The 14948-nt window shown below is 41.6% G+C and overlaps 1 protein-coding gene across 6 annotated transcripts in view; it reads right to left on the bottom strand.

Annotated features, from left to right (window-relative positions):
* Positions 1-5284: 5284 nt before the first annotated feature.
* Positions 5285-14948, bottom strand: part of samd12 (sterile alpha motif domain containing 12) — a 155612-nt gene continuing 145948 nt past the window's right edge. For 4 of the 6 annotated variants that reach the window (XM_072252553.1, XM_072252562.1, XM_072252602.1 and 1 more), the window contains one exon: positions 5285-13644. Coding sequence is in view for 3 of the 6 variants with exons in the window: in XM_072252602.1 (XP_072108703.1) it covers positions 13622-13644 (23 nt within the window). In the remaining 3 variants the exon portion in view is untranslated. The remainder of the gene's footprint in view (positions 13645-14948) is intronic. The other 2 variants (XM_072252581.1, XM_072252590.1) reach the window with 2 other exon arrangements.

The following is a 14948-nucleotide window of genomic DNA, read 5'->3' as shown; positions in this document are numbered from 1 at the left end:
GGAGAAGAAATAATCTGATAGGAGAGGAGAGTGGACAATAGGAAAGAGAGGAGAAGGAGGGGACCCGGGTAAGTAAAAAAGTAGAAGGTCAGAGTGGAGATTAAAGGTAGGGGGTGGTGGTGGAAATTTTTGTTCACTGAAAGGCATGGTAGCATTGCAGTTAGTGTTAGGCTTTATAGAGCCAGTGATAAGAGACTGGGGTTCAGTTCCTGCCACTGTCTATAAGGAGCTTATGCAATTCTGATTTATTTATCACATGTGAATATAGCGAAATGTGCCATTTACAGTGCTGTGTAGAAGTCTTATGTGCTTATGTATAGCTAGGGAGCCAAAGCCTTTTGTACAGTACAGTTTTGTCAATGTGGAGTGGACAGCGAGTTTGTAAATCTGACGGGAGCAAAGGGTTTTGGAAATAGTGCTGGTGAAGTGCCACGGGCGGGCGTTTGAGACCGGTGGCAGAGAAGGAGTGTCAGGGGCTGTGGGTGGTGCGGGTGCAGACACACCCAGTTCTGAGACACCAGGCAAGGTCATTTGATTCCAAACAACTGGTTTATTGCTCATGACAGAATTACTCCCTGGTGCTTCCCACTCCTTCCCCTTTTCCCACACCCCGATTCCTCTCTCCCTGTCCCCTTCCCACTCTCAGTCCACAATAGAGACCTATATCAGAATCAGATTTATCATCACTCACATATGTCATGAAATTCTTTTTTCTTCTGTGGCAGCAGTACAGTGCAATATATAAAATTGCTACAGTGCTGTACAGAAGTCTGAGACACTCTAGCTATATATATGTGCCTAAGTCTTTAGCACGGTACTGCAAATATGCTCATGAACCTGAATTGCTTACAGGAATTTCAATTCAGTCAGAGAGTGGATGATGGTTCAGTAAGGGTTCGTAAGCTCTGGGCATGCTATGCTTGTGCTGGAAGCATGACAACACTTGCAAGCTGTCCCATCACAATCTCAAACTGTGTTGTCGAAACATTTCACTGTCAAGTAAGGCTAATCTAAGCCTAAATCTAATGTGTCTTAGAAGTGGTCACCCTGCGGCCAAAGGAACAACAACCAGAGAGGGACTGTGTGAATACCACGTGGACAGATAGCCAGGCCAAACGCAAAGTGTATCTCACTACTAAAGAGTTTCCCTGGATTGGAAAACACTGGGAACAAATGTATATCTGAGGAGCCCAGCCACAGCCTAAAGACACCACACTGTGGCTGGCCCTGCTGAGCATTAAGAGAGGGTCAAGTGTCCAAGGGCAATAGTGCACTACAGGGATGAGCGAAGAGATCTACGGCGGTGGCTGGATATGCGAGTCCTGGATGCGGAATTAGCTCACTGTTCTCTAGGCCTAGAATAAGACCATAGGACCATAAGATATAGGAGCAGAATTAGGCCATTTGATCCATCCAGTCTGCTTTACCATTTCATCATGGCTGATCCATTTTTCCTCTCTGCCTTCTCCTCTTATCCCTTCATGCCTGACTAATCAGGAATCTATCAAACTCTGCCTTAAATATACAAAATTACTTGTCCCCACAGCTGCCTGTGGCAATGAATTCCACAGATTCACCACTCTTTAGCTAAAGAAATTCCTCCTCTTTTCCATTCTAAAAGGATGCCCCTATATTTTGAAGCTGTGTCCTCTAGTCTTAGACTCCTCCACCATAGTTAACATTCTCTCCACACCAACTCTATTGAGGCCTTTCACCATTCGATACGTTTCAATTAGGTCACTCCTCATTCTTCTGAATTCTAGTGATTACAGGCCCAGAGCCATCAAACACTCTTCATACGACAAGCCATTCAATCCAGGAATCATTTTTGTGAACCTCCTTTGAACACTCTCCAGTCTCGGCGCATCCTTTCTAACTAAGTAAGGGGCCCAAACCTGCTCACAGTACTCCAAATGAGGCTTCACCAGTGCTTTATAAATTCTTAACATTACAACCTTGCTTTTATATTCTAGTCCTCTTGAAATGAATGTTAACATCGCTGTTGCCTTCCTCACCACAGACATCACCTGCAAATCAACCTTTATGGAATCTTGCATGAGGACTTCCCAGTCTCTTTGCACCTGGTCAACCCTTTAATTTCTTCTACCAAAGTGCATGACAATACACTTTCAGATACAGTATTCTATCTGCCATTTCTTTGCCCAACACTCACAACACGCTGGAGGAAATCAGCAGGTCGGGCAGCATCAGTGGAAAAGATCGGTCGATGTTTCGGGCCGGAACCCTACGTCAGGACTGAAGAGGGAAGGGGCAGAGGCCCTATAAAGAAAGTGGGGGGAGGGTGGGAAGGAGAAGGCTGGTTGGTTCCAGTTGAAAAACCAGTAAGGGGAAAGATAAAGGGGCAGGGGAGGGGAAGCAGGGAGGGGCTGGACAGGAAAGGTGAAGAAGGAATAGGGGAAAACACAATGGGTAGTAGAAGGAGGCGGAACCATGAGGGAGGAGGTAGGCAGCTGGGGGAGGGGGCAGAGTGACATAGGGATAGGGGAAGGGAGGGGGAGGGAATTACCGGAAGTTGGAGAATTCTATGTTCATACCAAAGGGCTGGAGCTTTAACTTCCGGTTCCTCTCTACTTCCTCAAAACCACCTGCTCCGCCACCTATCTTCCCATCATCCATAAAGTGGACAACAAAACTATCAATTCCATCATACAAGTCATTGACATATAATGTAAAAAGAAGCAGTCACAACACAGACTCCTGTGGAACACCACTAGTCACCAGCGGCCAGTCAGGAAAGGGCCACTTTATTCCCACTATTTGCTTCCTGCCAATCAGCCTCTGCTTTATCCATGCTAATATTTTTCCTGTAATGCTATGTTTTCTTTAATGTGTTCAGCAGCCTCATGTGTGGTGCCTTGTCAAGGGCCTACTGAAAATCTCAGTACACAACATCCACCGATTCTCCTAGGATGTCACTAGGTATTCAAAGGTGGCAGGATAAACAGGCAGATTCAGAATCACTGCTGATATATCATGAACTTGTCTGGACTGATTTTTTCTTCTCTCTAGAGATGGTGGAAGGGGTTGTACCTGTGGTGGAGCTGGAAGAGTCTGGAAAACTCTGTAGCCTCACTCAGTTCTACGCATTGATGTATCCATACCGAGCTGTGATGCAACCAGTCAGAATCCACTCCACTGCAGATCTGTCGAATTTGCTTGAGTCTTCAATGACATACCAAATCTCCTCAAACTCCTAAGGGAAGTGTGAGGGGTGATTGATAAGTTCGTGGCCCAAAGTAGAAGGGGTCAATTTTAGAAAACCTAGCACATTTATTTTTTTCTACATTTACACACTTAATCCAGCGGTTGTGGAGCATACAGATCCCTTCTTTGTAGAAGTTGGCGTCTTGGACCTCCAGAAAGTGGTCCACAGCATTGGTGATTGATAAGTTCGTGGCTTAAGGTAGGAGGAGATGAGTTATTAACTTTAAACTTTCTGCATTTTCACTCTAAGAGTTGAACTGCGTGTGCATGTAACAAGAGCTGTATAATTCATCTCCTTCTACCCAAGGCCACAAACTTATCAATCACCCCTGCTGTGGACCACCTGGAGGTCCAAGATGCTCTCGTTACATGCGCGTGCAGTTCAACTCTTTGAGTGATAATGCAGAAAGTTTGAAGTTAATAACTCATCTCCTTCTGCCTCAGGCCACAAACTTATTAATCACCCCTGCTGTGGACCACTTCTACAAAGAGGGGACCCATATGCTCCATGACCGCTGGACTAAGTGTGTGCATGTAGGAGGGGACTATATTGAGAAATAAATGTGCTAGGTTTTCTAAAATTGACGCTTTCTACCTCAGGCCACGAACTTATCAATCACCCCTTGTATAACCTTCTTCGTGGTGGCATCAATGGGTTTAACCCAGGACAGATCCTCTGAGATGGTGACACTTGGGAACCTGAAACTGCTTATCCTTTCCACTGTTGACTCCACGATGAAGATTGGAAGATTCCAACTACCCCTTCCAGAAATCAGCTAGCAGTTCCTCGGTCTTACCAGAGATTATGGCACACATTGCTATTAACTGCATTGATAAGAAGCAAGTTAAGACCCATGCAACATGACTCTAGGTAGCTGGCTAGCAGATAATAAAATATTGAATTGACTTTATTTATTTATTTCTTACATCCTTCACATACACGAGGAGTAAGAATCTTTACATTACGTCTCCGTCTAAATGCGCAATGTGCCATCATAAGTAATTTATAATAATTTATAGTAAACAGAACAGCCAATGTAACATAGAAATACACTCAGATCAGCGTGAGTTAATCAGTCTGATGGCCTGGTGGAAGAAGCTGTCCCAGACGCTGTTTGTCCTGGCTTTTATGCTGCGGTACCATTTCCTAGATGGTAGCAGCTGGAATAGATTGTGATTGGGGTGACTCGGGTCCCCAATGATCCTACGGGCCCTTTTTACACACCTGTCTTTGTAAATGTCCTGAATCATGGGAAGTTCACAACTACAGATGCGCTGGGCTGTCCGCACCACTCTCTGCAGAGTCCTGCGATTAAAGGAGGTACAGTTCCCATACCAGGCAGTGATGCAGCCAGTCAGGATGCTCTCAATTGTGCTCCTGTAGAAAGTTCTTAGGATTTGGGCATCCATACCAAACTTCCTCAACCGTCTGAGCTGAAAGAGGCTGTATGAGAATTATAAAAACAAGAGGATAACCAACGAAACAGCAGAACTCATTGTGGGCCAATAGTTTAATCCGTGCACAGGGCCAGAAGGTGAAAGTGAGAAGTCTTAGCATTTCTGTTTTCAAGATGTAGAGCCTCTTTGTGAGTACAGATGTACATCGTCCAGTTCTCTTCAGCCTCCTCAGAAAGCAAAGGTGCTGGTGAGTTTTCTTGGCTGTGTTGGATGTTTTCTGAGACCGTGAGAGACTGTGTGAGGTGAGCATTTCCAGGTGTCTGAAACTACTCGGTTTCTTCTGCTGTGCTGCTGATGTAAGTGGGGGGGGGGGGGGGGACAGGGCTGGTGTGAGCGGTGCGAGTTCTCCTGGTTGATAAGCATCTTGTTGACATTAAAGAGGTTAATTGCCTGGCATCAGGCCTCAAACTCTCCCACTTCCTCTCTGTAGGCCGTTTCGTCTTTGTTGGTGATGAGCCCCACCACTGCGTGTCACCGGTGACCTTTACAATGTGATTACTCAGATGTTTGGCTGTGCAGTCAGGATGATGACCGGCAGAGTTAGGAGCAATTGTGCATCCTGACTATTTGAGGTCTATTGTACAAAGTTTTCTCTATCGCAAGGAAACAACAAACTCACTGTCTGAATTACTCTATTTTACTTGAAATTACTATTAAGATATCTAAAAACAAATATTAAAATATTTTGTATTTTGGAAAATCCACAATATTAAACTCCAGCCACTCAACATGAAAAGAACTACTGATGCTTATTATAAATACTACAACCATTACATCTTTATTATGAACATCACATTTTTATACATGCATAAATACAGTACACCTTTCTTCCCTCCCTTCAGTCTACTTTCAGATATTAACTTCTGGAGCTCCACTGTTCTCTATTTCACTTTTTAGTTTGCATACACACTCAGTGGCCACTTTATTAGCTACACCTGCTCATTAATGCAAATGTCTGGTCAGCCAATCATGTAGCAGCAACTCAATGCATAAAAGCATGCAGACGTGGTCAAGAGATTCAGTTGCTGTTCAGACCAATCATCAGGATGGGAAAGGAATGTGACCTAAGTGACTTTGATCGTGGAATGATTGTTGGTGCCAGACAGGGTCATTTCAGTATCTCAGAAACTGCTGATTTCCTGCTGATTTTCACACACAACACTCTCTACAGTTTACAGAGAATGGTGCTAATGAAAGAGGTCAGAGGAGAATGGCCAGTCTGGTTCAAGCTGACAGGAAGGTGACAGTAACTCAATTAACCATGTGTTATGACAGTGGTGTGCAGAAGAGCATCTCTGAATGCTCAACATGTCAATCCTTGAACTGGATAGGCTACAGCAGCAGAAGATCACACAGGGTTTGACTCCTGTACCTAATAATGTGGCCACTGAGTGTATTTCAAGTGATTGGATGGGATAAATTGCAGCACATTATTTTAAACCCCTTTGTAGAAATATGATATTTACCGGAGCAATACAATTCTTAATTGGATTGAACAGTTTTCCAGTTTAATAGGAAAAGACAGTGCTTCATAATATTAACAACTGGCATTAGCAAAACTTTATTTTTCTTTAAAAACAGTCTGTAGCATAATGGTGTAATAGTGCACAAAACACAAACAGTTTGTCTTTCTGGAAACAAAATGCATATCTTCATTCAATGTGATTTAATCTTTCAACGCTGTTGACAATATCTGTCCTAACATGCACTGTAATGAAAATTTTAAACTACTAATGGACCAGGAATTACTGCTACCAATTTTTGAGTGGTAACCACGTTCATGTCGATGACTATTACAAAGTACTCAAGCAAAGTGTTTCTCTATGAGATTACTGCTTGGTAACTATTTCTATGCATTTGTTCTTCTCTCTCATGGCTATTTAACAATTCTGTTAGAGAGTAGTGAAAACAACTAGTAGAAAACTTAGAAAACCAAGATAGAAAAAAATACTTTCATTCATTCAGAGTACTGAAACTTTTTAAATTAAAAAAATTTTAAAAATGATTCTACAAACAGAAACCACAATTACTGTAGAATCTTTTTCGACAAGTGCAAATGCATAAAAATATTTTAGAGCCTATTGAGTGTTCAGAGAAGTGGTCTGATAAACAGTTCAAGTCCCAAATATGTTAAACAGCACCAGTACTATAGAGTTAGCCAAGCACTGAGGTCACTTGGATTTACTTAAAAAAAAGTGGTTAAGGAGAAAATTAAAAGAAAAAACCCCAGCAGAGATGGAGATAACAGGAAGTGGTAGAAGCAGAGGCGATGACTAAGGACCAGATGATAGAGTTGAAAGAAATCAGACAGAGACCATTACAGCACAGTTCAGGGCTTTGGCCCACAATTTGTGCTGACCTTTTAACCTACTCTAAAATCAATCTACCCCTTCCCTTCCACATAACAATTCATTTTTCGATGATCCATGTGCCTAACAGTCTCTGAAATGCCCCTCTACCGTCACCCAAGACGTGTTCCACACACCCACCATTCTGTGTAGAAAAACCTCTGACATCCCTGCCACCCACTATTCTTTGTTCTAATCACATTAACATTATGCAGCCTTGCACTTACCATTCCATCCTGGGAAAATATCTCTGCCTGTCCACTCAGTCTATGCCTCTTATCATCTTGTACACTTCCATCAAGTCACCTCTTACCCTCCTTCACTTCAAAGAGAGTAGCCCGAGCTTGCTTGACGTATTCTTATAAGACATTTTCTTCAATCCAGGCAAATCTCCTCGGGAAGCTTCCATATCCTTCCTATAATGAGGTGACCAGAACTGAACACAGTATTCCAAGTGTGGTTGAACCAACGTTTTATAGAGATGCAACATTACCTCCTGGCATTTGAACTCAAAAGTCCTACCAATGTGGCCAACACACCATACACCCTCTTAGTAACCCTTTCAATGCGTGCAGCAACTTTGAGGACGTGGACCCCAACATCCCTTTGTTTTTGCACACTGCTAAGAACCCTTCAAAATTGGTTCTGAATTTAATCACCAGTTTTCATCTTTTCGATCAAAGTTAGCAGATTTCAGATACGATTTCATAAACGTGGTATTATGAAATTTTTATTGGGTATTCCATCTCAAAAAAATGTCAATTAATTTTGCGGAATTTCTTCTTTTACTTTCATTTGCAATGGGGAGGGTAATGAAAATTCAAACTTCTGGCAAACACTTAATGAAGAGATGATATTCAGCACCTTGGCCATTATTGTGTAAAACAACCTAAGCTTTATTGAACCTGCAAATTCACTTTGTTGAATCTAATTCATCCCTTGAGTTAAAGAGAACCCATTGTTAAAAGTTATGACCCCATGTTAATCTATGGTAACAGATAACACACCATCAGTACGTATTATTGACAACGATCAGAACTAACTGCTTATCTTCATGACTCAAGCCTGCAAAGACTGGCAATCTCATCTCTGATCAGACGGCTAAAAGAAGGGATGTTTCATGGCACAAATACACTCAGGGGGCACTTTATTAGGTACGGCGGATCATTAATGCAAATATTAATCAGCCAATCCTGTGGCAGCAACTCAATGCATAAAAGCATGCAGACATGGTCAAGATGTTCAGTTGCGTACAGACCAAACATCAGAATGGGGAAGAAATGTGACCATTGGTGCCAGATTGGGTGGTTTGAGTATCTCAGAAACTGCCGATCTCCTGGGATGTTCATACTTAACATTCTCTGGAGTTTATAGAGAATGGTGCAAAAAAACAAAAAAAAAAATCCAGTACTTGGCAGTTCTATGGGCAAAAACACCTTGTTAATGAGAGAGGTCAGAGGAGAATGGCCTTGGCAGGAAGGTGACACAACTCAGATAACCACGTATTACAACGTTGGTGTGCAGAAGAGCATCTCTGAATGCACAACACGTTGGACCTTGAAGTGGATGGGCGACAGCAGCAGAAGACCACAAACGCATGCTCTGTGGTAGGTGAGGAACCTAATAAAGTGGCCACTGAGTGTACGTATTTTGATTATAATTTACTTTGAAGTTTGATTATAGATGTCATTGTTGTACAATGTGTAACTATCCTAAAAATAAAATGCCTCTATATCTGACGAATTTCAAAGCAGTTATACTGCATGAAAAAAAGGAGCAAGAAGCTATTTCAATGCTTTCACTGGTAATTTAGTTCGATAATTCCTTCTTCCTCTTAATTTTTCTCTTTCCAAGTATGAGCTAGGAGTTTTCATTTCAAAGTCAAGTCAGAGGAGATGGAATTTAGCAGTGCTATTTGTCCATTTGGATGCACTCTCTGAATATAAGACCATATAAAATGTAGGAGCAGAATTGGGCAATTTGGCCCATCAAGTCTGCTTCACCATTTCATCATGGCTGATCCATTTTTCCTCTCAGCCACAATCACCTGCCTTCTCTCCGTATCCTTTAATGCCCTGATTAATCAATAATCTATCAACCTCTGCCTTAAACATACGTAAATACCTGGTTTCTACGGCTGCCTGTGGCGACCAATTCCACAGATTCATCATTCCCTGGCTAAAGAAATGCCTTCTCATCTCCATTCTAAATGGACATTCCTCGATTCTGAGGCTGTGTGCTCTGGTCAGTATAACAGGATATAATCACTCTGCATTGCATATTTTGTATAGACAACAAATAGGACTGTAGGAACAAAATCGATTCACTTCCCTCGTGTGAAGACCTGGGCAACAAAAATTCATCAGCCTCAGATTTAAAATTAACGATTGACTTACCAACAAATCGACATGTGAGGAAGAGTTCCAAATGTGTACCATGTAAAAGTTCTTCCCAGTTTCACTCAGGAAAGACCAAACTCTTTATTTAATAATATTTTCTCCATGAACAATAAATGCTTCTTAAGATGTGTTGCTCAGTACTCCTGGTGGAGTATAACCAATGCTTTGCATAATTATGATGAAATTTTACCTTTATAATCTTTGATTTTGGACATAAGGGCCAATATTCCATTTGAAATTATCCATGACACTTCAATTACATTATCCAGATGCCACAGTTTGTTCAATTTGTGAATAATCTTTGCAAGTCAGTGCCCCATTAACACTAGGTATGATCTTACTCATCTTTGTGTCATTAGAGTCATGGAATACTAGAGCACAGAAGCAGGCCCTTTGAGCCATAAAATCCATGCTGAACCTTTAATCTGCATAGCACCTGGACCATATCCCCCCATCCTTGCACCAATCCAAATTCTCTTAAATGTTGAAATCGACCCTTATCCACCACTTGTGCTGACTGTTCTCACCATCCTCTGAGTGAAGAAGAACCCTCAAGTTCCCCTTAAATATTTCACCTTTCACCCTTAATTCACAATCTCTAGTTCTAGTCTCATCCAACCTCAGCAGAAAAAGCCTGCTTGCATTTACCCTATCTATACCCCTCATAATTTTGTATACCTCCACCAAATCTCCCCTCAATCTTCTATGCTCTAGGGGATAAAGTCCTAACCTATTCAACCATTAGGCTGAATTATCCTCCATTCTTGGCAATTTACTTGCAAATATTTTGACACAATATGAGGAGACACCGTCGGTGCACTGTTGATTGTGTCAATGGCGACCAATATGCTGATAGATAGGTATATAAAGGCCAAGCATTCGCAGGACATGTCACAATTAACAGTGCACTGATGCTGTCTCCTCGCATGGTGACGAAGCTTTTGTAAGTAAACTGCCAAGATCGGAGGACAACTCAACCCAACCATCAACCACCTGAGCAACACACCTTCTGAATTATTTCCTATTCAACCTTTCCCTATAACTCAGGTCCTCAAATGCCAGAAACATCCTTGTAAATTTTCTCTGCACTCTTTCAATCTTATTGATATCCTTCCTGTAAGCAGGTGACCAGAACCGCACACAATACTCCAAATTTGGCCCCACCGACGTCTTATAGAACCTCAACACAACATCCTAATTCCTGGACTCAGTACTTTAATTTATGAAGGCCAACGTGCCAAAAACTTACTCGACAACTCTATCTACCTGTGACGCCACATTCAAGAGCATGGTAGATTTAGCTATGAGTCTTTTGATCTTTCCTCCAATTCAGATAAGTGCAGTTATTAATAATAGCCTATACACTGAAACTCATGGGACCCCGTGAGTGATATTTTGTCAATTTTTCAGCCTACTTCATTCTCACCTCTTCTCTTTCTCCTGTGATTTGGTCAACTTCCTAGCCAGTTCAGTGTTCATCCATATTTTTTGTATGCAAGTTACCACATGCAGATTATATTAAATTAAAAACAAAAGGAAAACATTGCGTAATATCCACTAAAAATACCTGAATCAAACAGGTGGCTATTTGCAAGCTGATTTCATAGGAATAATGCATACTTCAATTCACAGAGTCATAGAAAAGTACAACAAAGAAACAGGGCCTTTGGCCCATCTCGTCCGTGCTAAACCATTTAAACTCAGAAAATAAATAAATCCAAAATGCTAGATGTTTCCTTTAGACTATGAAGTAAATTATAAAATCATATTTTTCCACTCAGTGGCCACTGTATTGGGTACATCCATACACCTGCTCGTTAATGCAAATATCTAATCAGCCAATCATCTGACAGCAACTCAGAGCATTAAAAACATGCAGACAGGGTCAAGAGAGTCAATTGTGGTTCACACCAAACATCGGAATGGGGAAGAAATGTGATCTTAAGTGACTCTGACTGTGGAATGATTTTTGGTGCTAGATGGGTGGCTTGAGTATTTCAGAAACTTCCTGACCTCCTGGGATTTCCATTCACAACAGTCCCTACTGCTTACAGAGAATGGCGCGAACAACAAAAAGCATCCAGTGAGGAGCAGTTATGTGGGCAACAAAGCATTGTTAATGAGAGAGGTCAGAAGAGAATGGCCAGACTGGTTCAAGGTGACGGTAACTCAAATAACCACACGTTACAACAGTGGTGTTGCAGGGGAGCATGTCTGAATGCACAACATGTCAATCTTTGAAGTGGATGGGCTACAGCAGCAGAGACCACACTGGGTTCCACTCCTGTACCTAATAAAGTGGCCACTGAGCATATATTGGATTACAACATCACATCATTAATTGGGTGATTTACAGCTTGTTTAAAAAAGGAACACATTATACAGTTCAGTTTATGGTACTAAGACTACACTCTTAACAATCGTCAGCAAACATCCTACAAAAACCTGCTATTTATTTATTGAGCAACACTGCACAGAGTAGGCCCTGCCGACACTTCAAGCCATGTCGCCCCAGCAACCCCTGAGAACCCTAACCTAATCACGGGACAATTTACAATGACCAATTAACCTATCCAGTATGTGTTTGGACTGTGAGAGAAAACCCCACACATTCCACGGAGAGAATGTACAAGGACTCCTTACAGTCTGGAGTCAGAATTGAACTCCAGACTCAGGAACACCCTGAGCTGTAACAGCGTTTCACTAACCACTACGCAACCGTGGTGCCCCAATTATTTATGATCTGCCTGCTGTAATGCGGATGGCACATTATAGCAGACCAACACTTCTCTCATTATGTAGAATTGACAAAATGTCGTACCGTTAAATAAATTAAAACTTGCTGTTCTTACTGTGCAATTTTCCTTTAAATAAATGTCAGTTTCAATCCAATTCTGCTTATACTCCCAGATGTTATGTCTAATTGAGATGGAGGACTTCTCTTAAGTGCATAATGACGAGGGGAAACACCGGCGATAAATGACTAATTTGTTTTAACAGAATGAATGTGAATGCACGTTTAGGAAAGATTTTACATCCTACAATTTAAGCTGGATTTGGTCAGAAACCCTGATTGTGGTGGATGATTTTATTGTATTTCTTCGTTGTACTGTGAATGCCTGTAAGAAAATGAATCTCAGGGTAGGGCAGCATATGGTGATAAAAAAATTTACTTTGAACTTGAACTTTGATCATTGAACTCTGACATTATTTTCAATTTAACACTCTTGACTATTAAATACAAAGGGGATAACAACTGTACTTACCCCTTACTCCTACTGGTTGGTATCTCTTTGCAAGCAATCATTATTTAATTATACTATTCCTAAAATTATTATATTATTTCTAAAATTGACATGGAGCACTGCCACAGAAAAATAACATCCATCATCGAGGACCCCCACCATCCAGGCCATGCTCTCTTCTCACTACCATCATCAGGCAGCAGATACAGAAACCGTAGGTCCCACACTATCTGGTTCAGGAAGAGTTATCACCCGTCAACCATCAGGCTCCTGGACCGGCATGGGTAAGTTCACTCACCTCAACTCTGAATTGGTTCTACGACCTACAGACTCACTTTCAAGGATTCTTACAACTCATGTCCTCAGTATGATTTACTACTTGCACATTTTGTCTTCTTTTGCACATTGGTCAGTCTTTGTTTATGTATCGCTTTTCATAAATTCTACAGTATTTTTATTTTCCTGTAAATGCCTGCAAGAAAATGAATCTCAGGGTAGTATATTACAACATACTACCATAATAAATAATAATTTTTACTTTGACCATAACTTTGATAAAACAAGTATCAACTTTTGACATCAAAAGGAAGAACTTACGGGTGCAAAGCATTATTTAAACCTCACGCAAACTGAACCTTTATTACACAACAAGACTGGGATAATCAAAGCTTTTTAGTTAAGTATCTAACTACTTAAAAATAGTGACCATTAAATAACTGAAGTTCTTAGAGAGTCTTTGAGTTTGGAAGAGTTGAATAATATACATGGTGATGTACATCCGGATCACAAATGCCTTCAGTTTGTAAAAGTTTCAGGAGAAATTGCTCAGTACAGTGATTTTCCAGTAGTTCACAGATACCACTCTGCAGTACAGCAGAGAATGGAGAGCCAGAGGTTTTCTGTCTTTGTGTCATGATTGAGAAACAAGAGCTTCAAAATCTTGAAGTTACGGCGAACTTCCCAGAGAGGCTGCAGGAGGAAAAGGGAAATGAAGTCACATCCAAGCACAGAATACGGCAGAACATATATGAACTCATGCTCTCAGTATTACTTAATTATTTGCACAATTTGTCTTCTTTTGCACATTGTCAGTTTTTGCTTTTTTCATAAATTCCATTGTATTTATTTTTCTGTGAATGCCTGCAGGAAGCGGAGTGCACAGAGTCATAGATGACTACAGCACTGAAGCAGGATCTTTGGCTCATCTGGTCAGCACTGAACCATTCATCTGCATTGACCCATCTACCTGCACCCGGACCAGAGCCCTGTAATCTCTTCACATCCATGCACCTATCCGGATTTCTCTTAAATGTTGAAATCGACCCTGCATCTACACTTCATTGCTTGTATAAACACAAGAGACTTTGCTAATGCTGAAAATCCAGATGTGATCTATTCTCTGAAGGTAACCGGAGCAGAGAATTGAGTGAGTCATGCCGCAAGACTGTCGAATATTTCATTCAAATCGATCTGCAAACAGCTAAACCCGACAACACTTCAAGAGCGACACACACAAAATGCAGGAGGAACTCAGCAGGTCAGGCTGAGACCTTTCTTCGGGACTGGAATAAAGGAGAGAGAAGCCAGAATAAGGTGGTGGAGGAAGGAGAAGGAGTACAAACTGACAGATGATTGGGGAAACCAGGTGAGTTGGTGAAAATGTCACGATTTTTTTTGACCGTCTACAAGGAGCCCCTGAATAAGGTAGACCCAATTTCAGAATCAGAAATCAGGTTTATTATCACAGACACATAAGGCCATAAGACGAAGGAACAGAATTAGGCCATTTGGCCCATATGTTGTGAAATTTGTTGTTTGGCAGCAGTGGTACAGGGCAATACATAAAAATTACTATGAGTTACAATATACAGTATATAAAGAAACTATTTGTGCAAAAAATGAGCAAAATAGAGAGGTAATGTTCATGGATTCTGGTAAGATGGTGGCGCGCTCGAATGCAGCGGCCTCTCGGCGGCTAACCAAAGGTGTACTTTTCTTTTTAAAGTGTGTTTTAAATGGTAAGTCTATACTGTACTCCAAGATCAATGGGCACAGCAGGCCTACCGGAGCAGTGATCTGTTCATTGTCCGGAGCCAGCGGTCGGGGTCTCCATGGAGCCGGCAGACGAGTTGGAGAAGGAGAAGGTGGCAATCAGCCGGGAGAAAGTGAAGCCTACGGTCAGCTCGGAGAAGGAGAAGCTGGTGCTCGGCTGGGTGAAGGAGAAGCTGGCAGTCGGCAGGATGATGGTTTGGAAGAGCACCACGTCAGAGGTG

Source organism: Mobula birostris, chromosome 1 (assembly GCF_030028105.1).
Source record: "Mobula birostris isolate sMobBir1 chromosome 1, sMobBir1.hap1, whole genome shotgun sequence".
Taxonomy (NCBI): domain Eukaryota; kingdom Metazoa; phylum Chordata; class Chondrichthyes; order Myliobatiformes; family Myliobatidae; genus Mobula; species Mobula birostris.
The sequence above is the reverse complement of the archived record's forward strand: the minus strand, read 5'-3'. Positions and strand labels throughout refer to the sequence as shown.